We start from the raw sequence: 27,865 nt of genomic DNA, 5'->3' as shown, positions 1-27,865 counted from the left end.
CTTTGTCCTGACCATTTATTGGGGACTTTTTGCTCAGCACTGTGGGAGGGAAGGAAGGAGGGATGGAGGCCTCTTCCTCTGCTTCTCCTGTCCCTAGAACCATCAAGTCCAGAGGTCCTGTTTCCCACTGGGACCCCTCAATGATAACAGGCTCAGTGACTGACTCTGAGGCAGCAAAGACAGAGGAGAGGTGGACCCCAGGGTCCAGGGGCCTGGGCGTGGAGCTGACGGGAGGAACGCAGATGTCAGGACAGGCTCAGGAACACAGGTCCCAGGTGTCCGGGGTCTCCTGAGCTCCAGGAAGCAGTGACGCCCTCTAGGGCTGCCGAGGGTGGGTTCTCAGCTTACAGCAGGCTGGCCAGGCAGCCCAGGCTTCCGGCGCTGGTTGGGGCCGATGTACTGGAGAGGCACGTGGGTGGGGGCTGTGATCCGATCGGTGCCGAGGTACGGCTGGAGGGCAGGGGGCACGAGCACTGAGCCGTCCTGGGGACAGAGCAGACCTCAGGACACTGCAGATGCCCCAGCCCTTCCCCGCACTGAGCTGCCTCTCTTAGTGGGACCCTCCACCCCTCACCTTTTGCTGGTTACTCTCCAGGAGCGCGATGAGGAGGCGGGGGACAGCACAGGCGGTGGCGTTCACCTGCAAGACAGCCATGCTCGGAACCAGGCGCCCACCCCAAGCCGGGCCCGGGGAGGAGCCAAGGTGGGTGGGTTTAGGGTGGCAGAGGCTGCGGGCGAGGGCACGCGGGCAGGAGGCTATGTGGGTCTCACCGTGTGGGCAAACTGCAGCTCCCCAGCCTCGGTCTGGAACATGATGTGGAGGCGGCGGCTCTGGAAATCCGTGCAGTTGGAAGCACTGGTGACCTGGCGTGGAGGAGCGGCAGGCTGAGTGGACCAGGGATCGGGGGCAGGCCTGTCCTCCTGCCCACCCCGTCCCCAGTGGCACAGGGCTCACCTCTCCAAAGCGGCCTCGGCCTGGCATCCAGGCCTCAATGTCAAACTTGCGGTAGGCAGGGAGGCCCAGTTCCTGGGTGGGCATGTCCAGGACCCTGCAGCCAAGGACAAAGGCGTGGGGAAGGTCAGCGGGTGAGAGGAGGAGCAGGAGGAAGAAATGGAAACAATGGAAGAGAAAGCAGCCAAAAACCAGGAAAAAGCCCAGGAGTTTGAGACCAGCCTGGGCAACATAGGGAGACCTCATCTACTCAAAAAACAAACAAATAAAAAGGAGGAGATGATCGTGGCAAAGGAGAGAGTTGTGAGGCCAGGGGTGGTGATGGTGAAGGTTGTATATGGAGGAGGAGGCACAAAAGAGGTTGACGGGAGCGGAGGAAAGGCACATGGCAGGGTCCACCGGCTGTTCACAGCGGCCATTCACACATTTGCACCTTCTAGGCACCCTCGTTTTTTTTCTTTTTTTTTTTTTGAGACAGAGTCTGGTTCTGCTGCCCAGACTGGAGTGTAGTGGCGTGATCTCGCTCACTGCAACCTCCACCTCCCGGGTTCAAGTGATTCTCCTGTCTCAGCCTCCTGAGTAGATGGGATTACAGGTGTGTGCCACCACGGCCCACTAATTTTTATATTTTTAGTATAGATGGGGTTTCACCATGTTGGCCAGGCTGGTCTCGAACTCCTGACTTCAGGTGATCCGCCTGCCTTGGTCTCCCAAAGTGTTGGGGTTATAGGTGTAAGCCACCATGCCCAGCCTTTATTTATTTTTTAGAGACAGGGTCTCACTTTGTTGCCCAGGCTAGAGTGCAGTGGCATGACCACAGCTCACTGTAGCCTCCACTTCCTGGGTTCAAGCAATTCTCCTGCCTCAGTCTCCCAAGTAGCTGGGACCACAGGTGTGTGCCACCATACCTGGCTAATTTTAAAAAACGTTGTAGCTGGGCGCGGTGGCTCAAGCCTGTAATCCCAGCACTTTGGGAGGCCGAGACGGGTGGATCACGAGGTCAGGAGATCGAGACCGTCCTGGCGAACACGGTGAAACCCCGTCTCTACTAATTCACTACTAAAAAAATACAAAAAACTAGCCGGGCGAGGTGGCGGGCGCCTGTAGTCCCAGCTACTCGGGAGGCTGAGGCAGGAAAATGGCGTGAACCCGCGAGGCGGAGCTTGCAGTGAGCTGAGATCCGGCCACTGCACTCCAGCCTGGGCGACAGAGCGAGACTCCGTCTCAAAAAAAAAAACCAAAAAAAAAACGTAAAGACTAGCTCTCGCTATGTTGCCCAGGCTGGTCTCTAACTCCTGGCCTCAAGCAATCCTCCTGCCATGGCCTCTCAAAGTGCTGGAATTACAGGCGTGAGACCCCACAGCCGGCCTATGCTCCCAGTTTTTCACAATGGGTCGCCCAGAAAAGAAGTCCACATTTGTCAGCCTCTCTTGAGAGCTGCGTGTGACTGACAGGGTGAGAGGAAGTGGAGGTCACAACCTCTGGCTCCCCCTTTTCCCACCCCCACTTCCCGCTGGGAGGTGAAAAAGCATCTTGGGCTACACAGAAGAGGCAGTGGCCCAGAGAGAGTGGGAGCGCAGGAGGAAAGAAGCCTGGTCTCCACTCTGGCACACTGTGTGCTGTTCCTGCTTCTATTCCAGTCCTGTGAGGGGCCACTGGCCCATGGCAGACAGACTGGGATCCTGTATATGCTCCTGTAATCCTTATACAGGAAAATGGGGGCAACGAGGGGGCTGGAGAGGTGGTTCCAGATCGAGGGGCAGCTAGCCAGCCCCTCATCCCTCCCCTACCCGACCCCTGCCATCCCTGGGACCCCAGCCCCTCTCCGCACCGGAAGTGCAAGCCCAGCTCCGTCAAGATCTCCATCTGAAGGGACAGGAACTCCTCCAGCAGCTGTGAGCTCTGCTCCAACCCGGGGCCTGTCACCCCAAACATCTCCACCTGGGACAGAGGGCACAGGAGTCAGGAGGCTCTGAGCTCTCGGGGTGACCCCCCCACCCCAGCCCCGTTTAGTCCCAGCGACACCAGCCTTGGTGAAGTGGTGTACTCGGTACAGCCCCCGGGGTTCCTGTCCCGTGTTTGTCTCTGCCCGGTAGCAGGTGCTGGAACAAACCATCCTGGCAGAGAGCAGGGAAAGTCGGGTCAAGGAGGGAAGAGTGATTGTCACAAGTAGGGTCAGGGTCTAGGGAAACCAGGTGTCACCTGACTGGCAGGTCCCTGAAGGCCACGGCGTGGTCCATGAAGTAGCCTGGGAGGAGAGACCACAGGGTGAGCCAGGGCTGCCAGTGCCCAGAGGAAGCCTTTGGGAGAGTAAGAGGCACTCCCTCTGGTGGATGCAACCCCAGGTCAAGGCCCAGGGCTGGACTGTCACTGTACTGCTGTTCAGTTAACAACCTACACAACCGTACACGTTGGCCCTGGGGCTGCTGAGCTGCTCTGGGCAGGTGGTCACCCCCAGTGCTCCCTGGATGCTCCCAGTTGTCCTTCCACATCCGTCCTGCTCCTCCCCACCACCCACCCACCACCCAATCCTCACCTGCAAGCCCCACCTCCGCTGTTCCAGCCAGGTTGACATCTTCGAAGCGAGCAGGGTCGATGTTGTAAATGTGGGATGGGTTGGCATTTGGTGTCATCCCACAGCCTTCCTGGGGGAGGCGGCCAGGCCACAGGGGTCAGGGGACAGGTAACCCTGGCCTCTCTCGTTTTACAGTCACAACCCCAGCTCCTCCCCCGCACACATCTGGAGCCACCCTGGCCTCCTTGGTATGGCCCGGCCCCCTCAGCCCGGCCCCAGGGCGGTCTCCTCAGGTCTCCCTGCCTCGGGTACCCACGACAGGGCCTGACACCCAGGTGGGTGAGGGGAGCGGAGCAGAGGCCTCACTCACAAACACTGCTCCTCGGAGAAGGTCTGGCACCGTCATGGGGGTGAAGCCCTGTTCAGGGGAGAGGATGAGTGAGCAGAGCTGGGACCCCTACCAGACCCAGACCCCAAGCTCAGCCCCGAAGAAGGGGCGCTGCAGAGGGAGCCAGCAGCTTCCAAAGCCCCTTCCTCCTCAGACGAAACTGAGGCAGGGGCTGGCGCAGGGGCTCACACCTGTAATCCCAGCACTTTGGGAGGCTGAGGTGAGTTCGAGACCAGCCTGGCCAACATGGCGAAACCCTGTCTCTACGAAAAAGACGAAAATTAGCCGGCATGGAGATCGTGCTACTGCACTCCAATCTGGGCGACGGAGCAAAACTCCGTCCAAAAAAAAAAAAAAAAAAGTTAGCCAGCATAGTGGTATGTGCCTGTAATGCCAGCTACTCGGGAGGCTGAGGCGGGAGAACTGCTTGAACCCAGGAGGTGGAGGTTGCAGTGCAGTGAGCCAACATTGCGCCACTGTACTCCAGCCTGGGTGACACAGTGAGACTCCATCTCAAAAAAAAAAAAAAAAAAAAGAACAAAAACAAAAAGTACAGATCTGGCCACACCCTCCCCTGCTTAAAAGCCTCCCATGGCTCCCTAGTACCCTCTGGAAATGTTTGAGTCCCTCGCCGTGACCAGTGCTCCATGAAACCAGTCCCTGCCATGTTTCAATGGATGCTGTGATTCCCAAATGCTCCCTTTATACCACAAGCAGGCAGTGAGGTGCAACGATTCTAAGCACAGGCTCCAGGCCCAGCTCCGGACTGGCTGTGGGACCTTGGGCCAGGTACCTCCCCTCTCTGGGCCTCAAGCCCTCTCTCTAAAGTGGGGATGATGACACCACCCATTCATAAAGTTGTCGTAAGGACTAAATGTGTCAATGATGCACATGAAGCTCTGAGAGTAGTGACTAGGGCAGAGAAGAGGTCATCCCCATCCCCGCTGGGCCCTCTGAGCTCAGCTTCGATGCCACCCCCTCCAGGCAGCCCCCCTATCTTGGCCCATACCCGGCGGAGAAGCTTGTTGAACGTGAAGTTGACCAGTCCGTGCTGCAGGAGGGCTCCAGCCCCGCGCAGGTAATAGGAGCGGTGGCCAGACACGTGGGACAGGCGCCTAGGAGACAAGCAGACAGGTGGGTGCACATGGGCCAGGCTGGCAGGGAACGTGGGGACGCAAACACCCGGGGGAAGAGGCCCAGCTACTGGGTGGGGCTGGGGCATCAAAGATTCATGGCACTTCCACATCTCACGCTGAGGCCAACGAGGCAGGAGCCAGCTGTTGGGTGCGGGCAGCTGGGAGAGGGGCGCTGGGAGCCAGGGGAGGGCCTCACTTCTGACGGATGATGTCGAGTTTCTCGCCAATTTCCAGGTGGCCTCGGGGTTGGAAGGAGAAAGCTGGATGTGGGTGAAAAGCACCGGTGTAAGGCAGTGGGGGGAGAGGGACGGGGCCCAGAGAGAAGCTTCCAGAGACAGCAGGGAGGAGGGATGGTGAGAGAAAGTAAAGGAGGGGCAGGAGAGAAGGGAGAAGACATGGAAAGAGAGGGAAAGGGAGTGAGCAAAGGGAAGAAAAGAGAGACGGAGAGAGGGAGAGAAAAGCAGAGACAGGGAGAGGAAATGAGAGGAGGCAGAGACGGGAATAAGAGGAGGGGTGGGGAAGGCAGAGTTAGAAACAGGAGAGAGGCCGGAGGAGAAGGGAACACCCCGAGGAAGGGAGCAGGATCAGAGAGAAGGAGGCACAGAGTTGGGGAGAAAAATCCCCGGAGACAGGGACCAAAGCAGGGGGTCAGAGAGACAGAGACACACACACACCCACACTCACACACACACATACAGACACACACAGAGACAGACACATACACACACAGACACGCACAGAGACAGACACACACACAGATACACAGATACACACAGGTACAGACACAGATACAGACACACACACACAGATACAGACACACACAGATACACGACACATGTCACACAACACACAGCATACACAACACACACTCATACACATACAATACACTCATACAACACAAGGTGAGACTGCCCAATGGTGAAGCGGGAGATAATGAAAACCCAAGGACCGCCTCTCAGAGAAGGCTCGAGCCCGGCCAAGGCAGGACGCTGGAGCCACCTCCTGTACCGCCAGGAGTTCTCCAGGCTCCAGACAAGTTCCCAGACCCCAGGGGCCCCCACCCCGAGACCCCAGAACCCCCACACCACAGGGCTTGTCAGCTCCCAGGCCGGGGGTGTGGCCCACCTGGCTTGTCTCCGACCACGTGGAGTACTTGAGCCTGGCTCTCATCCCCGACGGGCTGCAGGGAGACAGCAGGAGTCACGGGAAGGTGGCACTAGGCGGGCCCCTGGCCTCCCTGCCACCCAGCACGGTGCTCACCACGTCCGGGTGGGTCTGGTTGGGCAGCTTCAGCGCCTGCAAATAGAACTGCTCCTCCAGCTGGGCCTCCCTGGGGTACAGGGGGGAAAGCTTCTTCCGGATCTCCCGGCCACGTGCCCGCAGACCCTGGCACCTGGGGTCCTGGGGGCAGCACAGGTGGGGTCAGCCCGGGAGAGGGTCAGGACTCCCTCAACCAGTGTGAGACCTTGATCCTGACTGCCAGAGCCCCTGTGGTGGACATTCATACCTCTTCTCCAGACCCAGCATCCTGAATGTCTCTGCAGGAACTTCCCTCACCATCACATGGCAGGTTCGTGGGGAAAAGAATCAGGCCTGGCCAACTAGAACGTTCTATTGCCTTGGCCACAATGACTGGCTCAGAGACAGGTACCTGATGCCAGCTGAACTCATGAGAATCAGCCCCAGGACTTTAACCGGAGCTATCAGGAAAGTGCTTGACTTTGCCTCCCACTTACACAAGGACAGAAAGCTGGCCTGGGAATGGGAGGAACACAGGACCAAACATGGAGCCAGCACCTGGATCCAGCCATACCTGAAGCCAGTCTTAGTTCCATGCATCAATACAGCCTATTTTTTTTTTCCCTTAGACCTGTTTGAGCTGTTTTCTGTTACAAAAGTGGAATAGTGACTGGCAGGGTATCCTCCCTGTGCACCCCCAACCCTGGATAGGACGTCAACTCTCCACAGTACCTGCTGCACTTCACCACTGTCCTGGTTTGCCTGGTAGAAAAGAGACAGGGTGGGTGATTAGGTTGATAAAGTTGAGGGTGGGGAAGAGAAAAAAGAGTGAAAGGTCAAACGAGGCCAGAGGATCTTAGTCTCCTGCTCTGTCAGTGCCTAGCTGGGTCCCTCTGCAACTCTGCTTCCATTTCTCTATTGCTAACACTACAAGGAGGCAAGATAATTAACAGTAATCACAGCTGCAGCTCCGTGTAGGAAGTGCTGCCTCCATGCCAGGCTCTATGCACAGGGCTCTCCCATGCCATGATTTCTTCATAATCCACTTTAGGAGGTAGGCATTCATGGAAACCCTGTGATAACGGTTTGGCTGTGTCCTCACCCAAATCATATCTGAAATTGCAATTCCACCTGTTGAGGAAGGGACCTGGTGGGAGGTGATCGGGTCCTGGGGACGGTTTCCCCCATGCTGTTCTCGTGATAGTGAGTTCTCACGAGATCTGATGGTTTAAACGTGTTTGGCAGTTACCCCCTCTGGCTGTCTCCAGCCACCCTATGGAAGGGAAAGTGCCTTGCTTCCCCTTTTGCCAAGATTGTAAGTGTCCTGAGGCCTCCCAGCCACGTGGAACTGTGAGTCAATTAAACCGCTTTTCTTCATAAATTAGTCAGTCTCGGCGATTCTTTTTTTTTTTTTTGAGACGGAGTCTTGCTCTGTCGCCCAGGCTGGAGTGCAGTGGCGCGATCTCGGCTCACTGCAAGCTCCGCCTCCCGGGTTCATGCCATTCTCCTGCCTCAGCCTCCCGAGAAGCTGGGACTACAGGTGCCCGCCACCTCGCCCGGCTAGTTTTTTTTTTTTTGTATTTTTAGTAGAGACGGGGTTTCACCGTGTTAGTCAGGATAGTCTTGATCTCCTGACCTCATGATCCGCCCACCTTGGTCTCCCAAAGTGCTGGGATTACAGGCGTGAGCCACTGCGCCCAGCCCAGTCTCGGGTATTCTTTATAGCAGTGTGAAAATGGGGCCAGGCATGGTGGCTCACGCCTGTAATCCCAGCACTTTGGGAGGTTGAGGTGGGCAGATCACCTGAGGCCAGCAGTTGGAGACCAGCCTGGCCAACATGGAGAAACCTCGTCTCTAAAACCTTATACTAAAAATACAAAAATTAGCCGGGTATGGTGGCACATGCCTGTAATCCCAGTTACTCGGGAGGCTGAGGCACGAGAATCCCTTGAACCTGCGAGGTGGAGGTTGCAGTGAGCCAAGATCATGCCACTGTACTCCAGTCTGGGTGACAGAGTGAGACTCTTGTCTCAAAAAAAAAAAAAAAAAAAAGAAGAAGAAAATGGACTAATACACCCTGTCCGTAGATTTGAAAATGGAGGCTCGGAGAGGTAAAGTCTGTCTGTGCATTCGAGGGCCTGCACCCAAGGCCCCTTGACATTCTGAACCTTCCATGATCCTAAGCAGCTGAGGGAATCGAACAGCCTGGGTCTGAATGTTGGGCACCTACATGCTGTGAGCCCTTGGGCAAATCTCTGCCCCCTCTGAGCCTCAGTATCCCCATCTGTAAAGTGGGATGATAACAGGACCTCCCTGGGCAGGGCTGTTGTGCAGCTTCCCTGAGAAGATGAGTTAGCACTCAAAGAACATTAAATGATCCATTGTGTTGCTTCCATTGACTGTCCAGGACGTAGACAGCCCGAGGCTAGCCACTCAGTAGGTGCTCGGAGATGTGATTCTCGGTGGGAGAGGCCTCCAAACAGAGTGGTAAAAACCAACTGCCTGGGTGCGAACCTTGCCTCTCCCACTTCCTGGCTGTGAGACTTAGGTACTTTTTTTTTTTTTTTTTTTTTTTGACGGAGTCTCGCTTTGTCGCCCAGGTGGAGTGCAGTGGCATGATCTCAGCTCACTGCAAGCTCCGCCTCCCGGGTTCACGCCATTCTCCTGCCTCAGCCTCCTGAGTAGCTGGGACTACAGGTGCCTCCCACCACGCCCGACTAAGTTTTTGTATTTTTAGTAGAGACGGGGTTTCACCGTGTTAGCCAAGATGGTCTCGATCTCCTGACCTTGTGATCCGCCTGCCTCGGCCTCCCAAAGTGCTGGGATTACAAGAGTGAGCCACCGCGCCCCGCTCTGGTTGTTTTTTCTTTGAGACAGGGTCTCGCTCTGTCACCCAGGCTGGAGTGTGATGGTGCGATCATAGCTAACTGCAGCCTCAAACTCTCGGACTCAAGCGATCTTCCTGCCTCAGCCCCAGAGTAGCTGGGACCACAGGCGCATACCCCCCATACCCGGCCACTTAGGCCCGTTTTAAACTCTTAGGGCCTCACTTTCTCCCAGCTGTAAAACTGGGTTTGTATTGTTCCTATGTCACAAATAGTTGTGAGGATTAAGAGTACCAAAAGCACCTGGTGTGGTGCATAGCGATGTCGACATAAAAGTCTGCTGTTGTTTTTATGATTGTTTTTAAGCCCTCTGTGGCAGACACTGTTGGTTGTCTAACCCCAAATCCCTCCTTCCAGGCCGGGCGTGTGGCTCACACCTGTAATCCCAGCACTTTAGGAGGCCAAGGCAGGCGGATCACCTGCGGTCATGAGTTCGAGGTCATGAGGCCAACATGGTGAAACCCCATCTCTACTAAAAATACAAAATTAGCCAGGCGTGGGGGCACATGTCTGTAATCCCAGCTACATGGGAGGCTGAGGTAGGAGAATCACTTGAACCCAGGAGGCGGAGGGTGCAGTAAGCCGAGATCATGCCACTGCACTCCTGCCTGGGTAACAGAGTGAGACTCGGTCTCAAAAAAATAAAAATCAAATAAAGATCCCTTCTTCCTCCTTCCCCACAGAACTCTGACTCAGTTCACCCTTCAGGGGAAGTGGGCCCAGCTGGACGCTGGCCTCTGATCAGCCTGTGCTGGCTGCTGGAACTCCATTCCTCTGGCTGACAGCTGGAGTGGGTGGGGGTCTGGGCCCAGGGGGCACGAGGGGACTCTGCTGGATGCTTCAGGAAAGGTGTACTTGCTCCTGAAAAAGGAACTCAAGCCAGAGAAGTCTCTGTCTCCTTCCCCTGGCAGAGTCATGTGAGGAGATGCTGGACTACAGCAGCCATCTGGAAACCCTGATGGGGAAACTGAGGAAAGATCAGTGCAGTGAAGTTGCCGGTGCAGAGAGAAGGAAAGGACCTGGGCCGGGGATGCTGGAAGAACCGCTAATTAATCAACCCTAGGGATGCCAGGGTCCTGCACGGCTCGCTATGTGAGGTAATGCATGTCCATGTTGTTCACGCTTGTTTGTTTGTTTATTTATTTATTCATTGATGGCGTCTCACTCTGTGGCCCAGGCTGGAGTGCAGTGGCGCCATCTCGGCTCACTGCAACCTCCGCCTCCGAGGTTCAAGCGATTCTCCTGCCTCAGTGTCCCAAGTACTTGGGATTACAGGTGCCCGCCACCATGCCGGCTAATTTTTGTATTTTTAGTAAAGATGGGGTTTCACCATGTTGCCCAGGCTGGTCTCAAACTCCTGACCTCAGTTGATCCACCAACCTAGGCCTCCCAAGTAGTTGGGATTACAGGCGTGAGCTACCGCGCCAGCCTGTGCAAGCTCTTTAAATTCAGTTTCCTGTTACCTGTGTCCAGAGACGCCCTCGTGGCCATTTCCCACCTATTCAGGTCCCCATGCTCACCAGCAGGGCCCGCACTGCCTCAGTCACGGCTTCCTTCTCTTCTTCCAGGCTCCGGATCTGCTCCCGCAGCTGCCTCAGCTCCTGCCATGTCGAGATCTGGGGTAGATGTAAGAGGAAAGGAGGTGAAGCAGCCATCGCCCCTAACCTTCTCTCTGGAGCCCACTGGCCATCCGGACCTGCGGCGGAGTGAGGCAGAGATCCCTACCTAGCCCTCAGTGGCCATCCTCCCCTCCTCCCCTTCAGTACTGGAATGCCTTGAGGTTCAGCTGGCCACACACTGCCCAGAATTCAGACATATTGGCCGAGCACAGTGGCTCATGCCTATAATCCCAGAACTCTGGGAGGCCGAGGTGGGTGGATCACTTGAGATCAGGAGTTCAAGACTAGCCTGGTCGACATGGTGAAATCCCATCTCTACTAAAGATACAAAAATTACCCAGGCATGATGGCGGGCACCTGTAATCCCAGCTACTCAGGAGGCTGAGGCAGGAGAATTACTTGAAACCAGGAAGCGGAGGTTGCACTGAGCCAAGATCATGCCACTACACACTCCAGCCTGGGCAGCAAGAGTGAAACTCTGTCTCAAAAAAGAAAAAAAAAAAAAAAAATCTCTAAACTAGCACTTTAAAAAATCATGGCTGGGTGCAGCACTTTGGGAGGCCTAGGTGGGAGGCTTGCTTGAGCGAGTGCAGGAGTTCCAGACCAGCCTGGGTGACATAGGGAGATCTGCTTCTACAAAAAAAATTTTTTTTTTTTGAGACAGAGTCTCACTCTGTCACCCAGGCTGGAGTGTAGTGGCACAATCTTGGCTCACTATAACCTCTGCCTCCCAGGTTCAGGCGATTCTCCTGCCTTAGCCTCCTGAGTAGCTGGGACTACAGGTACGCGCCACTGCCACCTGGCTAATTTTTGTACTTTTTAATAGAGGCAGGGTTTCACCATATTGGCCAGGCTGGTCTGGAACTCCCGGCCTCAAGCAATCTGCCTGCCTTGGCCTCCCAAAGTGCTGGGATTACAGGTGTGAGCCATAGCACCCGTCCTCTACCAAAAAAACTTAAAAAAAAATTAGCTGGGTGACAGATTGATACCCTGTCTCAAAAACAAAAAAATGGTTAAAATATACATAATATGGGAGGCTGAGGCAGGTGGATCATTTGAACCCAGGAGTTCGAGACCAGCCTGGGCAACACGGAGAAACCTTGTCTCTACAAAAATTAGCTGGGCATGGTGGCACGCGCTTCTAATCCCAGCTACTTGTGCACTGCTGTTGAGAGTGTATATAAAGTGGTACAGCTGCCATGGAACTTGGTACACCAGCTTGGCCAACATGGTGAAACCCCATCTCTACTAAAAATACAAAAATTAGGCAGCTGTGGTGGGACATGCCTGTAATCCCAGCTACTCAGGAGGCTGAGGTGGGAGGATTGCTTGTGCTTGAGCCTGGGAAGTCTCACGGAGCCTGAGAGGCTGCTGTGAGCCAAGATCATGCCACTGCACTCCAGCGTGGGTGACAGAGTGAGACCTTGTCTCCAAAAAAAAAAAAAAAATTTTGTTTTTGAGGAACTGCCATACTTTTTTCCATGGCAGCTGTACCACTTTGTATATACATTCCCAATAGCAATGCACAACGATTCCGACGTTTCCACAACACAATTCTTGCCAACACTTGTCATTTTCTGCTCTGTTTTTAATAATAGCTACTTGAGGCCGGTTGCAGTGGCTCACACCTGTAATCCCAGCACTTTGGGAGGCTGAGGCGGGTGGATCACAAAGTCAGGAGTTCGAGACCAGCCTGGCCAAGATGGTGAAACCCCATCTCTACTAAAAATACAAAAATTAGCTGGGGGTGGAGGCGGGCACCTGTAATCCCAGTTACCTGGGAGGCTGAGGCAGGAGAATTGCTTGAACCCAGGAGGCGGAGGTTGCAGTGAGCCAAGATTGCGCCACTGCACTCTAGCCTGGGCAACAGAGCAAGACTCCATCTCAAAAAAACAAACAAACAAAAAACAAGTAGCTACTCAAATGCATGTCTAAACTGCCATTTTGAAAATGAAGAGAGTAGCCAGGCACGATGGCTCACGCCTGTAATACCAGCATTTTGGGAGGCCATGGCAAGTAGATCATTTGAAGTTAGGAGTTTGAGACCAGCCTGGCCAACATGGCAAAACCTGTCTCTACTAAAAATACAAAAATTAGTCCAGTGTGTTGGTGCACGACTATAACCCCAGCTACTTGGAAGGCCAAGGCACGAGAATCGCTTGAACCCAGGAGGTGGAGGTTGCAGTGACCCGAGATTGCGCAACTGCACTCAGGCCTGGGCGACAGAGGAAGACTCAGTCTCAAAAGAACAAACAAAAAAAACCCCCCCCCCCCCCCCAAAAAAAAACAACTAGCACTTTACAAATGAAAGAGAATATAATTAAAGAACAAGAACGCATCACACATGGTAAGAGCAAGAATTGTTAATGAAACTAGTTTCAATTTTGGGTGTGTGTCTGCCTCAGGATGTGAAATGTATTTCTTACTCTTGGCCACAAAGTTTGAAAAACCCTGCTAAAGGATGTGACGCTCTAAATTATCTACATGGCCATCAAATGGAATTTTCCATCCTACCTCCAGGCTTTTGTATATTCTGGTCCCCTACTTGGGATACTCTTCTCCCCTCTTCCCTGGCAATTTCTCAATCCACGGATCTTTGTTTAATGCCACCTCCTCTGAGAAGTCCTCCCAGGCTGTCCTCCACTTTGCCTTCACAGCATTTACCACAGATTATAATGAGTATATATCTGTCTCTATGAATTCGATTACTCTAGGTAGTCAAATTCACCAGAGATTGTAATTAGTATATATGTAGAGTTGTATGTATATATGTAGAGATTGTAATTAGTATATATGTAGAGTTGTATGTGTGTTTTAGCAGGGCATGGTGGCTCACATCTGTACTCCTAGCATTTTGGGAGGCCAAGGCAAGTGGATCACTTGAGGTCAAGAGTTTGAGACCAGCCTGGCCAACATGGTGAAACCCTATCTCTACTAAAAATACAAAAAGTAGGCACGTGTGGTGGCACGTGCCTGTAATCCCAGGTACTCGGGAGGCTGAGGTGGGAGAATCACTTCAACCTGGGAAGCGGAAGTCGCAGTGAGCCCAGATCACACCACTGCACTCCAGCCTGGGAGACAAGAGCAAAACTCCATCTCAGAAAAAAAAAAGTCTTTTGCTAGACTGTGAACTCAGATCATGACAGGGCACAGGGGGGTAGTTAAGATTGTGGGGTCTGGGTGTGGTGGCTCATGCCAGTGATCTCAGCATTTTGTGAGGCCAGAGTGGGAAAATCACTTGGGCGCAGGAGTTCAAGACCAGCCTGGGCAACATAGTAAGTCCCTGTCTCAACAAAAAATACAAAAGGTTAGCCGGGCGTGGTGGTATCTGCCTGTAGTCCCAGCTACACGGGAGGCTGAGTGGGAGGATTATTTGAGCCCAGAAGTTCAAGGTTGTAGTGAGCTAGAATTGTACCACTGTACTCCATCCTGGGTGACAGAACAAGACCCTATCTCTTAAAAAAACAACCAAAAAAAGTGGATTCTGGGCCAGAAAGCACAGGTTAATATTCCCACTCTGCCACTTCCCAGTTGCATGACCTAGCACAAGTGAATTAGCTTCTCGGAGCCTTAGTTCCTCTGATATAATGGGAGAAATAATGGCACCGACTTCATAGAGTTGTTGTGAAAATTAAATGAGGTTAAAGTGAATAAAGCACTTCAAACAGGCTGGTAGGGGAGTCTAAGACAGGAATGGGAAGAAGTGGGGACCCCACTATCCTTAGCACCTCAACACAGAGATATCGTGAACCCGGTCCTAATTCCCTTTTATAAGTGGTAGCAATTTTATTATTATTCACCACATAATTCAACATAGCAGTTGCACCTTAAGTATCAGGTTAATAGAACCATCCACTAATGGATTCATTCATTCATTCATTAACTCTATTTAACTGCCTGCTATGTGTGGCGGAGGTGCAGAACTCTCCCTATCTCACTCTCCAAAGGCAAGAGCTCCATCACACCCCAGCCCTGACCCCGTCCGATTCACACTTGGCTCCCCATTTTCCTTTGTGGTCTTAGGGAAAGGCTGCCATGAAGTTGGAGCACGGAGGGCAATGTCACATCGCAAGTTCCTAGAGGACAGTAGGTACCCAGTGAGGAGTAAGAAACAAGCGCATAATGCGTGTCTAGGACACAGTAGGCATTCTTGGCACACAGTAAAGCCTCAGCACTCACTGGACAACTGGCACATAAATGGGTGCCATGCACAAGACGTTGGCTAACTTGGGAAGGAACTAAAATTCCTACAATAGGTTCACCCCCTGCCGGAGGGCATCTTGCAGACCCAATTCTTCCGCAAAACAAACAGCCTGTTCCCGCCGGCCGGCGCAGGCACACTCACGATCGCGGGCAGGTCCGCCGAGCGCAGCTCCCCCTTGCGGAGCTCCAGGGCGCGTGCGGCTTCTTCTGGACATGCGCAGAACCACTCTATGTCCAGCTGAGGGAGTGCACTGTAGCCCTCGCGCGCATACTCGTACAGGAGGTTCCGGTTTCGTTTCTCTGTAGCGAAACTTCTCCTTGGATTGCCGTTGGAGATCCAGCCTCCATGGGGCCAGAGCCCCCGACGAGTCAGCAAAGGCCACAAGCGCCGCGCCATGGACGCAGCCATTTTGGACCGGGGACAAGGCGGCACTTCGTCCCGCCCACTCTGCGTTTAGACCAATTGCAAAGCAGCGATCCTGATCGCGACGAGCCAATCAGATCCTGAGGAAGGTCGACCGAGATAGAGTCGGTCGTCACCCAATCGTAGTCTGTGTCCCGCCTCTTCAGTGACGCGAAGGCAGAACCAGCCAATCCCTGCACGGATAGCGCCCGGAAGAGGCTGGAGGCAGGATTCATCGTGTCCGCGACCTCACCGCTAGGGCCTGTGAGGTCGGTGGAATCCTGGGGTCCTCCAAATCTACCAGGCCCTCTCCCCAGTTTCCCACTTCTTCCTGTGTGCGGGCGAGAGTGGTTGGGTCCTCGGGAGCCCACTCAGAGCGAGGCTAAATTTACGGAGGCACTTTCTATTAGCAGTATGAGGGCCTTTGGTTAGACCTATAGAGGTATTTCCTTTGATTTAACCCAGAAGGTCCTGAGAGCGGATCGGCCAGCATTTGCAGATCGGCCACTTTTCCCTCCTTTCTGAATCTTTTATCCCTACCACAGGGACGGCCCAGGCGGCATGATGTCCTGGTCTGGCCTTCTCCGTGGCCTCAACACGTCCCTAACTTGTGGTAAGTGGGGGACTCGGGCTTCAGGGACGAGGCTAGAGGAGGAGGGTTCTTCGCTCTGGGACTTGTGTGCTTCCGTCGGAGCCCCGAGGGAAACGGGGGTGGAAAAACACGGTGGGGTTTTGGCGGAGCTCGGGCTGCTAGAGCAAGAGGTGGGAAGCAGCTGCATGGAGGGCTACGGCGTGTCAAGCGGAGTTTCGGTCAGTTTTATTATTTATTTATTTAAGATCTCCCTCTGCCGCCCAGGCTAGAGTGCAGCGGTGTGATCACAGCTCACTGCAGTCTTGACCTCCTGGGCTCAAGTGGTCCTCTTGCCTCAGTCCCCCAAGTAGCTGGGACCACAGGCCTGCAGAACCACAACCAGCTAACTTTTTGATTTTTTGTAGAGACGGAGGTCTCCCTGTGTCGCCCAGTCTGGCCTTAACTCCTGAGCTCAAGTGATCCCTCTACAGCCTCCCAAAGTGCTAGGATTACATGCATGAGCCACTGAGCCTATTATTTTAAACAGCACTAAAAGTAATGCTTCCTGGTCGGGCGTGGTGGCTCACGCCTGTAATCCCACCACTTTGGGAGGCCGAGGTCAGGAGTTCGAGGCCAGCCTGACCAACATGGTGAAACCCCCGTCTCTACTAAAAATACAAAAATTAGCCGAGCGTGGTAGCGGGTGCCTATAGTCCCAGCTACTCGGGAAGCTGAGACAGGAGAATTGCTTGAACCCAGGAGGCAGAGGTTACAGTGAGCTGAGATTGAGTCACTGATCTCCAGCCTGGGCAACAGAGAGAGACTTTGTTTCAAAAAAACCAAAAAAAAGGAATGCTTCCTTGAATAATAAAGAAGAGTTTTGTCTGTAAATAACACTAGACGTGAACAAATGCATCCTTGTAAAGTGCTTGAAACAATGCCTAAGACACCAAAATTGAGTTGATACTACACTAAGATCTGTTCTCTGCCATAATAACCGCTTTCGGCCCTCTCCAGGCCCAGCTCTGGTTCCCCGGCTCTGGGCCACCTGCTCCATGGCTACCCTGAACCAGATGCACCGCCTGGGGCCTCCCAAGCGGCCGCCTCGGAAGCTGGGCCCCACGGAAGGCCGGCCGCAGCTAAAGGGTGTGGTCCTGTCCACGTTCACCCTCAAGCCCAAGAAGCCTAACTCGGCCAATCGCAAGTGTTGTCGAGTACGGCTCAGCACGGGCCGCGAGGCCGTCTGCTTCATCCCCGGGGAGGGTCACAATCTGCAGGAGCACCACATTGTCCTTGTGGAGGGCGGCCGCACCCAGGACCTGCCGGGCGTCAAGCTCACCGTTGTGCGTGGCAAGTACGACTGTGGCCACGTGCAGAAGAAGAAGTGACAGCTGGGGCCATGGTGGGCTGGGCACCCCTGCAGAACATGAACCTTCCGCTCCCGGCTACCACAGGGTCCTCTGATGCTGGCCTTTGCGCCTCTAGAGGCAGCTACTCATGGATTCAAGTTCTGGCTCCGCCTCTTCCATCAGGACCAGTGTTAAGCCATAGGAGTTGTGGGGGTACAAAGGGTGCCCCTCTGTCAACACCCTTGGCTCCTGTGTTTAGAGGGGTGGGATGAAGGACCTTTTCTGCTGGGACAAGACACTGTACTGCCCTCTGCTGGGAAGGGGTTTTAATAAACATCCTGGCCCTTGCGATGTGAACCCTTGTGGAGTATTTGCCCTCCTTGTGGCTGTGGCAAGGGACATCTCTGAGCTTCAGTTTCCTCCTCCAGAAAATAATAGCTCCATTGGTGGTATCTCCTTTATTTGGCTTGTTGAAGATTAAATTCGATGCTCTATGTGCATAACACGCATGGAGGGCTACTGTTTATTTTATTTTATTTTTTTTAGACAAAGTCTTGCTCTATTGCCCAGACTGGAGTGCAGTGGCACGGTCTCAGCTCACTGCAACCTCTGCCCTCCGGGTTCAAGTGATTCTTCTGCCTCAGCCTCCCGAGTAGCTGGGATTACAGGTGCCCGTCACCACGCCTGGCTAATTTTTGTATTTTTAGTAGAGACAGGGTTTCAACCATGTTGGCCAGGCTGGTCTCAAACTCCTGAGCTCAGGTGATCTGCCCACCTTGGCCTCCCAAAGTGCTGGGATTACAGGCGTGAGCCGCCACGCCCAGCAGAGGGCTACTCTATTTTAAGCTTAGGAGTCAGGTAGGTGGCACGGGGGGCCCAGGTCTCCTTCCTGCAGGTCATGGGTTCTGGGCACATAAACTCTGCCCTCAAGCATGGACATCTGGAAAATGGCAGTAATTGTAATGTTGATGTGGAAGGGGTGTGGAAAGGATTCAATGGGGTGTGCTGCTCCACACCTGGAAGCTGTTCTTTTATGTGTGTGTGTGTGTGTGTGTGTGTGTGTGTGTATAGAGAGAGAGAGACAGAGTCTCACTCTTGTCCAGGCTGGAGTATAGTGGTATGATCAAAGCTTACTTCAGCCTTGACCTCCTGGGCTCAATGATCCTCCCGCCTCAGCCTCCTGAGTAGCCGGGACCACAGGTGTGTGCCACCAAAGCTGGCTAATTTTTCCGTTTTTTTAGAGTGGGAATCTGGCTTTGTTGCCTGGCGAACATGGCGAAACCCTGTCTCTACTAAAAATATAAAAATTACCTGGGCATGGTGGCATGTGCCTGTAATCCCAGCTACTCAGGAGGCTGAGGCAGGAGACTCACTTGAACCTGGGAGGTGGAGGTTGCCGTGAGCCAAGAGCAGCACCACTGCACTGCAGCCTGGGTGACAGAGTGAGACTCTGTCTCAACAACAAAAAAAAAGATGTGGGAACTGTGTTCATACCATTGGGCTCTGGAGCCCAGCACTGCTCCAAGCCCTGCCTCCCCTGCTTACTGACTGGGTGACTTTGGGCAGGTCGTTTACACTTTGAGCCTGCACCAGATGGCGCTGATAAGGGTGCATGCCTGAGAGGTGTTAGGCGCATCCTAGCTGTCTCCGAGTTCCTCATGGCGCTCAACACAGCCTCCTGAGGGTCTCCTGATTGTAAACATGAGGCCTCAAGGTCTTTTAGGATCAGAACTGGTGGCAGACAAGTGCACTGATTACAGATAAAAATTACCCATCCCCTCATAGTTAGCACCAGTTTTATTGAGCTAGTTTGTTGGCCATGCCTAGCTGAGAGGTAGAGAAGTGGAGGGAGATGGGGGGACAGGAGAGCTTTTCCTCATGGCACACCTTGCTCCAGGAGTCTGTATACAGGAGTGTGGACAAAAGGAAGTGTTACCTTGCAGGAAGTTGCCCCCAAAGCAAGGGCAGGAGGTGGGGGTGGGGAACTTGGCCTCTGATGGAATTCTGGAATTCTGATGAGAGGCACCAGCCTGACCCGAACAGGAGATGCTGACGGGCAGTGCTGGGCATGTTGCACAGAGATGGCTGGTTACACAGCCCCATGGTGGGATCCCACAGTGCCGAGACCAGCTGGGTCATGGAGACCCTAACCCAGTGGAGCTAGAGGAATTAAAAACACACACAGAAATATAGGGTGTGGAGTGGGAAATCGGGGGGTCTCACAGCTTTCGGAGCTGAGAGCCTTGAACAGAGATTTACCTACATGTTTATTAACAGCAAGCCAGTGATAAGCATTGTTTCTATAGATTATAGATTAACTAAAAGCATTTCTTACAGGAAATAAAGGGATGGGCTCTGGCTAGTTATCTGCAGCAGGAGCATGTCCTTAAGGCACAGATCGCTCATGCTATTGTTTGTGGTTCAGGAACCCCTTTCAGCGGTTTTCCGCCCCGGGTGGGCCAGGTGTTCCTTGCCCTCATTCCGGTAAACCCACAACTTTCAGCGTTGGGGTCATGGCCATCACGAACCTGTCACAGTGCTGCAGAGATTCTGTTTATGACCAGATCTGGGAGACTGTTCCCAACACCAGAGATTCCCCAAGCAGCAGATGATCCTGTTGGTCTCAAGGACAGACTGCCTCAGCGGACCTCTGCTCCCTGCCAGTGACCATTACCCCCAAAACATGCCGGCAAGTCTCCGCTCCCTGCGTCGGCGGCCTTCCCCCTTGTACAAAGCCTGGGTTAGCCTTTGTTTTGTGACTGAGTCTACTGAGATCCTTGCAGGAGAAGACAGTTGGCAGGCAAATGAACTAAATGTCTCTTTCCTGACACCCCCCTCCTGGGGGGCTGAGGAAGCTGTGAACAGCCTCGTTTGTCACACAGCATGTTGGCCACCACGCTAAAGCAGCAGCGAGCGGGTTCATGGAAGGTGTGCTGAGAACCAGCCACATGGGACCCCCTACTGTGCCTGGGTATCCTCTGGCTTCTGGCTGCAAGGCTGGTCTTTTTTTTTTTTTTTTCTTTCTTTGATATAGGGTCTTGCTTTCTCGCCCAGGCTGGAGTGCAGTGGTGAAATCACGGCTCACTGCAGCCTCAACCTCCTGGACTCAGGCAATCCTCCCACCCAAGCCTCCCGAGTAGCTGGGACTACAGGCGGCACCACCATGCCTGGCGAATTTTGTAAAAATTATTTGTGGAGACGGGGTCTCACTATGTTGCCCAGGCTAGTCTTGAACTCCTGAGCTCCAGTGATCCTCCCACCTTGGCCTCTTGAAGTGCTGGGATTCCACAGGTGTGAGCCACCGCACCTGGCTGCAAGGCTGGTCTTGACTGACGACGTCAGGCGGTAGTCCAGTCGCTAGGACAGACGGATCCTGACCCTCACGCTGGAGTGGGTCACAAGGGCACCATAGTGCCCCACCCAGGAACTCACGTCTCTCCCGTACTGCTCAAAAGATACGTAGCGGATGCCCTTGCCAAAGTTGGTGAAGACGTGGGAGACCTGCAGGGGGAAGGGGAGTGAGAGGGTGAGGGCCTGCGGGCCCCTTCTCTTCCTCCACCTTAACAGATAGGCCCCAAGGACTGAGGAGGTGCCAGTCCTGCACTAGGTGCTGGGGATGGAGCAGCGAAGAAAGCAGGAAAAGGACCCCGCGCTGGTGGAACTGCCATTCTAGCAGGGGGCCTGGACACTGGAGCTAGGTGGGGGTGAGGGGCCAGGGGCATCCTGCCAGGAAGGTGGCAGGAATGTGAGTAGAGTGAGTTAGCAAAGGCCCCACAGAGGTGTCACCTGAAGGAGGGGAGGGAGCCAGGAGGGGCTCTGGAGGGAGGGTGTCCCAGGCAGCGGGAACAGCCTGTGCAAAGGTCCCGAGGTGGGAACATGCCTGGAGCTGAGTGAGGGGAGAAGAGAGGGGTCAGGGAGGTCATGGGCAGATCATGGCCTTGTGGGCCACAGGAGGACTTCGGCTTTTTTTTTTTTTTTCAATTTAAAAGAGTCGAGATAAAATTTTCATAAACTTTTCATTTATTTATTTATTTTTGAGATGGAGTCTCACTCTGTCACCCAGGCTGGAGTACAGTGGCACGATCTTGGCTCAATGCAACCTCCGCCTCGCAGGTTCAAGCAATTCTCCTGCCTCAGCCTCCCGAGTAGCTGGGATTACAGGCGCCCACCACCACGCCCGGCTAATTTTTGTATTTTTAGTAGAGATGGGGGTTTCTCCATGTTGGTCAGGCTGGTCTTGAACTCCTGACCTCAGGTGATCCACCCGCCTTGGTCTCCCAAAGTGCTGGGATTACAGGTGTGAGTCACTGTGTCCGGCCAAAATTTACCATTTTATTTTAATTATTTATTTTGAGGCCAAGACTTGCTCCATCGCCCAGGCTGGAGTGCAGTGGCATGATCTCAGCTCACTGTAACCTCCACCTCCCCCAGTTCAAGAGATTCTCCTGCCTCAGTCTCCCCAGAAGCTGGGATTACAGGCGCTCACCACCATGCCTGGCTAATTTGTGTATTTCTAGTACAGACAGGGTTTCACCACGTGGGCCAGGCTGGTCTTGAACTCCTGGCCTCAAGTGACCCACCCACCTTGGCCTCCCAAAGTGCTGGGATTACAGGCATAAGCCACCACACCTGGCCCCATATTCACTTTTTAAAGTGTACAATTCAGTGGTTTTTAGTTGATTTGCGATGTTACGTGGCCATCACCACTACCTAATTCTAGAGCATTCCCGTCACCCCAGGAAGAAACTCTGCATCCGTGAACTGTCACTTCCAAGTCCTCCCTCCCCCAACCCCTGGCAGTCACCAGTCTGCTTAGTGTACATTTCATATATGTGGAATCATACAGTATTTGTCATTTCATGTCTGGCCTCTTTCAGCATCGTGTTTTCAAAGTTTATCCACGTTGCAGCGTGAATTGGTGCTTCATTTCTTTTCCGTGGCTGCATAACTTTGGCTTTTACTGTGAGATGTAGCCACAGGAGCATTACAAGCAGGGAGACTTGTGATCTGACTCATTATTATTACTATTATTATTATTTTTAGTTAGGGTCTCTGTCTGTTGTCCTGGCTGGAGTGCAGTGGCAAGATCATAGCTCACTGTAGCCTCGACCAACTGGGCTCCAACCATCCTCCCACCTCAGCTTCCTGAGTAGCTGAGACTACAAGCTCAAGTTACCATGCCGGTCTAATTTTTAATTTCTTTGTAGAGATGGGGGTCTCGCTATATGGCCCAGGCTGGCCTCAAACTCCTGCCCTCAAGCTATCCTCCCATGTTGGCCTCCCAAAGTGGTGGGATTACAGGTATGAGCCACCGTGCCCAGCCGAAACATTTACTTTGGTAACTGAGGTGTGAGGATCAAGACAGCATAGTCTCGGGGCCAGACTGGGCTTGAGTCTGGCTCTGCACTGGGCCAGTCACATAACCTCCCTGTGCCTCTGTTTCCTAAACTCTAGAATGGAGATAGGATTTTGGTTCACCGCTACATTTCCAGCACCTAGAGTGGTGCCCAGCACACAGTAGGTGCTCAATCAGTGTTTGTTGAACATTAAGCTATTGTGCTAGTGAAATGAATCAGTATGTAAGCCTCTTGACACAGGGCTTGGGATGTAAGAAGGGTTCAATACTTCTTAGCTGTTATTATAGATATCCAGCGGTGACAGAAGAGAAACCACACAGATGAGAGGCTGGGTGTGTGTGCCTCTAGGGGGTCGGGGGGAGCTGGAAGGTAGTCTGGACCCACCTGTCGGCAGCCCCTCTCAGTCCACTGAAGGACCGGGTCAGGTGAGGCTGAGAACTTGACCACTTCCTTTTCATACACGTCCAGAAGGCGGACCCGGAGCTGGTAGACGCAGCCGCAGTTCTCTCGAGCACCCCACCTGCCAGGCAGCAGTCAGCCTCTATGTCCCCGTCACCCAGCCAGCATTCTGGGTTTCAGGGTGGGAGGCTAAGGGCTGGGCCTTCCCGCATCTTGATGAGGGTTCTGCACATCTGGACCACATGTGGAGATGTCCTGGCCTGGGAACCTCTAGGGGAGGAGCCTTGGTGGTTCTAGGGTAGAGCCAGAACCTGGGGGAAGAGCCTGGGTGATCCGAGGGTGGAGCCAGAGCCTGGGGGAGGGGTCTGGGTGGTCCTGGGGTGAAGCCAGAACCTAGAGGAGGAGCCTGAGCCTGGGGGAGGGGCCTGAGTGGTCCTAGATGGAGCCAGAGCAGGGGAGGAGCCTGGGTGGTCCTGGGGGAGGAGCCTGAGTGGTCCTGGGGGAGGAGTCTGGGTGGTCCTGGGGTTGATTCTGGAGACTTTTGGGTGGGTAGTTGGGGGACGGGAAAGGATGCTCTGGGGAAGAACCACAATGCAGGGCAGGTGCCTGATGACTTCAGGGAGGAGCCAGAGCCCCGGGGAAGAGACCAGATTTTCTATGGAGGAGCCACAGCCTGAAGGAGGAGCTGGAATGCTTTGGGCAGAACCTGGGTGTTTTGGGAAGAAGGCATTCATCCTAAGCCTGCAGGCTCTGAAGCCAGTCCTGTCCCAGCTATGCTCCCTGAGCCTCAGCTCACAGGGCACCGTGCTCCCACCCCTTCAGAGGCATCCACAAAGGGGTCGGGGGAGATGTCTTGTTTCAGAGGGGTATCAAGCCAGTCAGTGGCCCCCTGTGGACCATCCCAGCCTGCTGAGATGAGGGTGGGCAGGAGTACAGAGCGGGGGCTCTGGCTTCTCCAAAGCTCTATCCTCCCCGGCTCTGCATCACTTCGCCTCTCAGAAAGGGTGTCATCACAAAGGTGCACAGTGACAGCCGCTACCCATGGGGTGGACGGGGCGGGAAATGAGCCCCTGCTGCAGAACCGCTGCCAAGCCTGCTGCTGCTCCAGGGCAGGGTGCCGCTCCTCACTCACCAGTCAGCCACACAGATCTCAATCTGGGCGCTGTCCAGTAGCTCCTGCCACACACCTTCCATCACCAGGTCCACAAGCTGCCTCTTGGAGCACCATCTGGGAAGGAGAGATGGCAGCGGGCAGGGCAAACAGTCCCGGCATTCAAGGCGCAGTCAGAAACCACCTCCTCCAAGAAGCCTCCCTTGATAACCCTCTCTAAAGCAGCCCTCAGGGTTTGCTCTAGCAGACCTGAAGATCTATGATGGGCTATACATCTCTCCTTGGCCTCCTGGATTCCCTTCGCCATTCTCCACCCTGCTGCGGGCTCCAGGCAGCTGACCTCTATGAAAGCCTGATCCTCATCTATGTGGGACAAGACATGAGTACAAATGAAGGCCACATACTAGACATGTGAGCGGGGAGCTCTGTGGTGGGCCTCCTAAAGTGCGAGGGCCCCGGGTCTAAAGCTGGATGGCCTGGTCTCTGTCACCTATTGCTTCCTGTTGGATCAGCCAATGGGATGCTCCAGCAGGGGATGGAAGTGAAGGAGGTGACTAAAATCAGGGTATATATCCTCTTGGGTCCTTCTCAAGGGACTGCCTTGTCCCCCAAGGAAAAAGCACAGCTCCACAGCACGCTCTTCTCATTTTTCAGTAACTGTTTCCTCCCCTCACCTCTAGTAATCTAGGGGTGGTAATGTTCCTTCTCTAACTGTTACTAGCTCAGGGACTCCTGCCAACAACTTTGTAAACAGTCCTTCACCTCAAATTAGAATGTGCCATAATCACATACATTGTGCAGTATTGGTGGAAGGACAGGTAAGTTGACCAACGGAATAGAACAGAGTGCCAGGAAATGGCCGAGCACAGTGGCTTAGGCCTGTAATCCCAGCACTTTTGAGAGTCCAAGGCAGGTGGATCACTGGAGGTCAGGAGTTCGAGACCAGCCTGGCCAATATGGTGAAACCTCTTCTCTACACAAAATACAAAAATTAGGCTGGGTGCGGTGGCTCACGCCTGTAATCCCAGCACTTTGGGAGGCTGAGGCAGGTGGATCATGAGGTCAGGAGATTGAGACCATTCTGGCTAACACGGTGAAACCCCATCTCTACTAAAAATGCAAAAAATTAGCCGGGCGTGGTGGCGGGCGCCGGTAGTCCCAGCTACTTGGGAGGCTGAGGCAGGAGAATGGCGAGGCGAGCTTGCAATGAGCCGAGATTGCGCCACTGCACTCCAGCCTGGGCGACTGAGTGAGACTCCGTCTCAAAAAAAAAAAAAAAAAATTAGCCAGGCATGGTGGCGCACCCCTGTAGTCCCAGCTACTCAGGAGGCTGAGGAAGGAGAATCACTGAAACCCAGGAAGCAGAGGCTACAGTGAGTCGAGATTGCGCTACTGCACTCTAGCCTGGGCAACAAAATGAGATTCTGTCTCAAAAAATGAAAACAGGCCGGGCGCGGTGGCTCAAGCCTGTAATCCCAGCACTTTGGGAGGCCGAGGCGGGTGGATCACGAGGTCAGGAGATCGAGACTATCCTGGCTAACATGGTGAAACCCCGTCTCTACTAAAAATACAAAAAACTAGCCGGGCGTGGTGGCGGGCGCCTGTAGTCTCAGCTACTTGGGAGGCTGAGGCGGGAGAATGGCGTGAACCCGGGAGGCGGAGCTTGCAGTGAGGAGATCACGCCACTGCACTCCAGCCTGGGAGACACAGCGAGACTCTGTCTCAAAAAAAAAAAAAAAAAATGAAAACAAAGAAAATCAGAGTGCCAGGGATAGACCTAGGTATGCACAGAAACTTCATAAACCATAGAGGTGGCATCATCATTCCATGGGGAACAGATTATTTCTCTCTCTCTTTTTTTTTTCTTTTGAGTCAAGGTCTTATTCTGTCGCTAGGTTGGAGTGCAGTGCCGTGATCCTAGCTCACTGCAATCTTCAGGCTCCTGGGCTCAGAGATCTCCCACCTTGGCCTCCCCAAAGTGCTGGGATTACAGGCGAGAACCCATGCCAAACTATCCAGCTCCTACTATAAAGTGGGGGCAATAATAGTATCTATGTCACAGGGTTGTTGCCAGAATTATATGTAAAGTGTCTAGTACAGAGTAACACCTTGTGGAGGCAAGAGTGACTCCATCTTGGATGCTAATCTGCCATGTTCACCTTTTTTTTTTTTTTTTGAGACAGAGTCTCACTCTGTCGCCCAGGCTGGAGTGCAGTGGCGTGATCTCGGCTCACCGCAACATTTGCCTCCTGGGTTCAAGCGATTCTCCCGCCTCAGCCTCCCCAGTAGCTGGGACTACAGGTGCGTGCCACCACATCCAGCTAATTTTGTCTTTTTAGTAGAGACGGGGTTTCCTCCTGTTGGCCAGGCTGGTCTCGCACTCCTGACCTCAAGTGATCTGCCCGCCTTGGCCTCCCAAAGTGCTGGGATTACAGGCGAGAGCCACCGTGCCCGGCCCAAAACCCTGTCTTTAGATCAAACTGGTCTTGCTGTTGTCTCACAAACTGCAGGCAATGATGCACAGAGCATTACTGCCTGTGGTTGCTAACCTTCCTGATTTTTCCTTGTATCTCTGGCATATAAAACAGTACCCTCAACAAGAATTTGTTGATTGATGGAATGAATCAATGAATAAGGCTGGGCGCGGTGGCTCAAGCCTGTAATCCCAGCACTTTGGAAGGCCGAGACGGGCGGATCATGAGGTCAGGAGATCGAGACCATCTGGGCTAACATGGTGAAACCCCGTCTCTACTGAAAAAAAATACAAAAAATTAGCCAGGCGTGGTGGCGGGCGCCTGTAGTCCCAGCTACTCAGGAGGCTGAGGCAGGAGAATGGCGTAAACCCGGGAGGCGGAGCTTGCAGTGAGCTGAGATCCGGCCACTGTACTCCAGCCTGGGTGACAGAGCGAGACTCCGTCTCAAAAAAAAAAAAAAAAGAAAAAGAAAAAAAAAATTAATAAATGGGGGAAGGAGAGGGTGAAGGTGGCGATGAGAACAGTGTGGGGGGTAGGGTCCCTTTCTCTCTCTGGGGCCCTTGCCCCAGGGATCGGGGCCTCTCACTTGGGCCACTCACTCGAAAGAGGTCACGAAGCAGGTCTGTGAAGGCGCTCCGGGTACCGGTGTTAGGTTCTTTTCTATGGCCCAGCCGTTCCCGCCGTGCTCCACCTCCCAGCCTCTGAAGCCCTCTGTGGGAAAACAAGAGTTGAACATATGATTTACCTGCCAGCCTGCCCAGCAGAGACCCAGCAGCCACCCAGCTTGTGCTGTCCACCAGCCTGTCCCTCTTGTGCTCCAATCCTCCCTGGTTTCTCCTACTGACTCCTCCTCCCATTATCCTGTATTCCTGGTCCTACCCCAGAACTGTGACTCTCAGCCTTGCCCATCCACTCAGCTTCTCTTCAGTCACCCTTACTTGCTCTTTCTCCTTCAGTTGTGCTCTTCACTGTGTGTGTGTGTGTGTGTGTGTTAGAGAGAGAGAGAGAGACAGGGTCTTACTCTATCGCCCAGGCTGGAGTGCAGTGGCTCCATCATGGCTCACTGCAGCCTCTAACTCCTGAGCTCAAGCGATCCTCCCATAACAGCCTCCAGAGTAGCTAGGACCACAGGTGCATGCCACCACACCTGGCTAATTTAATTTAAAAATTTTTTTTTTGAGACGGAGTTTTGATCTTGCTGCCCAGACTGGAGTGCAATGGCATGATCTCAGCTCACTGTAACCTCTGCCTCCCAGGTTCAAGC

At 53.7% G+C, this 27,865-nt stretch overlaps 3 protein-coding genes across 5 annotated transcripts in view; 1 reads left to right on the top strand and 2 right to left on the bottom strand.

Moving 5' to 3' along the window:
- SARS2 (seryl-tRNA synthetase 2, mitochondrial) lies at window positions 1-15,501 on the bottom strand. 2 transcript variants are annotated; one of them, XM_009194408.2, is made up of 17 exons: window positions 15,080-15,375; window positions 10,636-10,731; window positions 6,963-6,992; window positions 6,728-6,804; window positions 6,252-6,321; window positions 6,117-6,171; window positions 5,188-5,251; window positions 4,865-4,970; window positions 3,838-3,885; window positions 3,489-3,597; window positions 3,155-3,200; window positions 2,982-3,069; window positions 2,784-2,893; window positions 956-1,049; window positions 772-864; window positions 575-640; window positions 1-483 (listed from the first exon to the last, which is right to left on the bottom strand). In XM_009194408.2, exons 1-17 carry the CDS (start codon window positions 15,344-15,346, stop codon window positions 340-342), a joined length of 1,563 nt encoding a protein of 520 aa, XP_009192672.1. In that variant the 5' UTR covers window positions 15,347-15,375; the 3' UTR covers window positions 1-339. The 2 variants fall into 2 exon arrangements, with proteins under 2 accessions (XP_009192672.1, XP_009192671.1); XM_009194407.2 differs by lacking the exon at window positions 6,728-6,804 and having other exon boundaries at window positions 6,252-6,392; window positions 15,080-15,501.
- MRPS12 (mitochondrial ribosomal protein S12) lies at window positions 15,158-17,769 on the top strand. 2 transcript variants are annotated; one of them, XM_003915493.4, is made up of 3 exons: window positions 15,158-15,609; window positions 15,886-15,953; window positions 16,929-17,769. In XM_003915493.4, exons 2-3 carry the CDS (start codon window positions 15,902-15,904, stop codon window positions 17,297-17,299), a joined length of 423 nt encoding a protein of 140 aa, XP_003915542.2. In that variant the 5' UTR covers window positions 15,158-15,609; window positions 15,886-15,901; the 3' UTR covers window positions 17,300-17,769. The 2 variants fall into 2 exon arrangements, with proteins under 2 accessions (XP_003915542.2, XP_003915541.2); XM_003915492.4 differs by having other exon boundaries at window positions 15,566-15,782.
- Window positions 17,770-19,039: 1,270 nt separating this feature from the next.
- Window positions 19,040-27,865, bottom strand: part of FBXO17 (F-box protein 17) — a 35,951-nt gene continuing 27,125 nt past the window's right edge. Inside the window, exons 3-6 of the mRNA XM_009194409.4 lie at window positions 27,201-27,312; window positions 24,149-24,244; window positions 23,002-23,137; window positions 19,040-20,761 (exon numbers count right to left, since the gene is read on the bottom strand). Of these exons, the coding sequence (XP_009192673.1) occupies window positions 20,618-20,761; window positions 23,002-23,137; window positions 24,149-24,244; window positions 27,201-27,312 (488 nt within the window). The 3' untranslated portion in view covers window positions 19,040-20,617. The remainder of the gene's footprint in view (window positions 20,762-23,001; window positions 23,138-24,148; window positions 24,245-27,200; window positions 27,313-27,865) is intronic.

Source organism: Papio anubis, chromosome 20 (assembly GCF_008728515.1).
Source record: "Papio anubis isolate 15944 chromosome 20, Panubis1.0, whole genome shotgun sequence".
NCBI lineage: Eukaryota > Metazoa > Chordata > Mammalia > Primates > Cercopithecidae > Papio > Papio anubis.
The sequence above is the reverse complement of the archived record's forward strand: the minus strand, read 5'-3'. Positions and strand labels throughout refer to the sequence as shown.

Bases quoted from the DNA above. Each gene is read 5' to 3' on its own strand.
- SARS2 (XM_009194408.2), bottom strand. From the start codon at position 15,346: ATGGCTGCGTCCATGGCGCGGCGCTTGTGGCCTTTGCTGACTCGTCGG. The intron at 6,172-6,251 runs GTGAGCACCGTG...GTCTCCCTGCAG, and splicing joins ACCAGACCCACCCGGACGTG to CCCGTCGGGGATGAGAGCCA. The intron at 5,252-6,116 runs GTGGGCCACACC...ACCCACATCCAG, and splicing joins CGTGGTCGGAGACAAGCCAG to CTTTCTCCTTCCAACCCCGA.
- MRPS12 (XM_003915493.4), top strand. From the start codon at position 15,902: ATGATGTCCTGGTCTGGCCTTCTCCGTGGCCTCAACACGTCCCTAACT. The intron at 15,954-16,928 runs GTAAGTGGGGGA...GGCCCTCTCCAG, and splicing joins CAACACGTCCCTAACTTGTG to GCCCAGCTCTGGTTCCCCGG.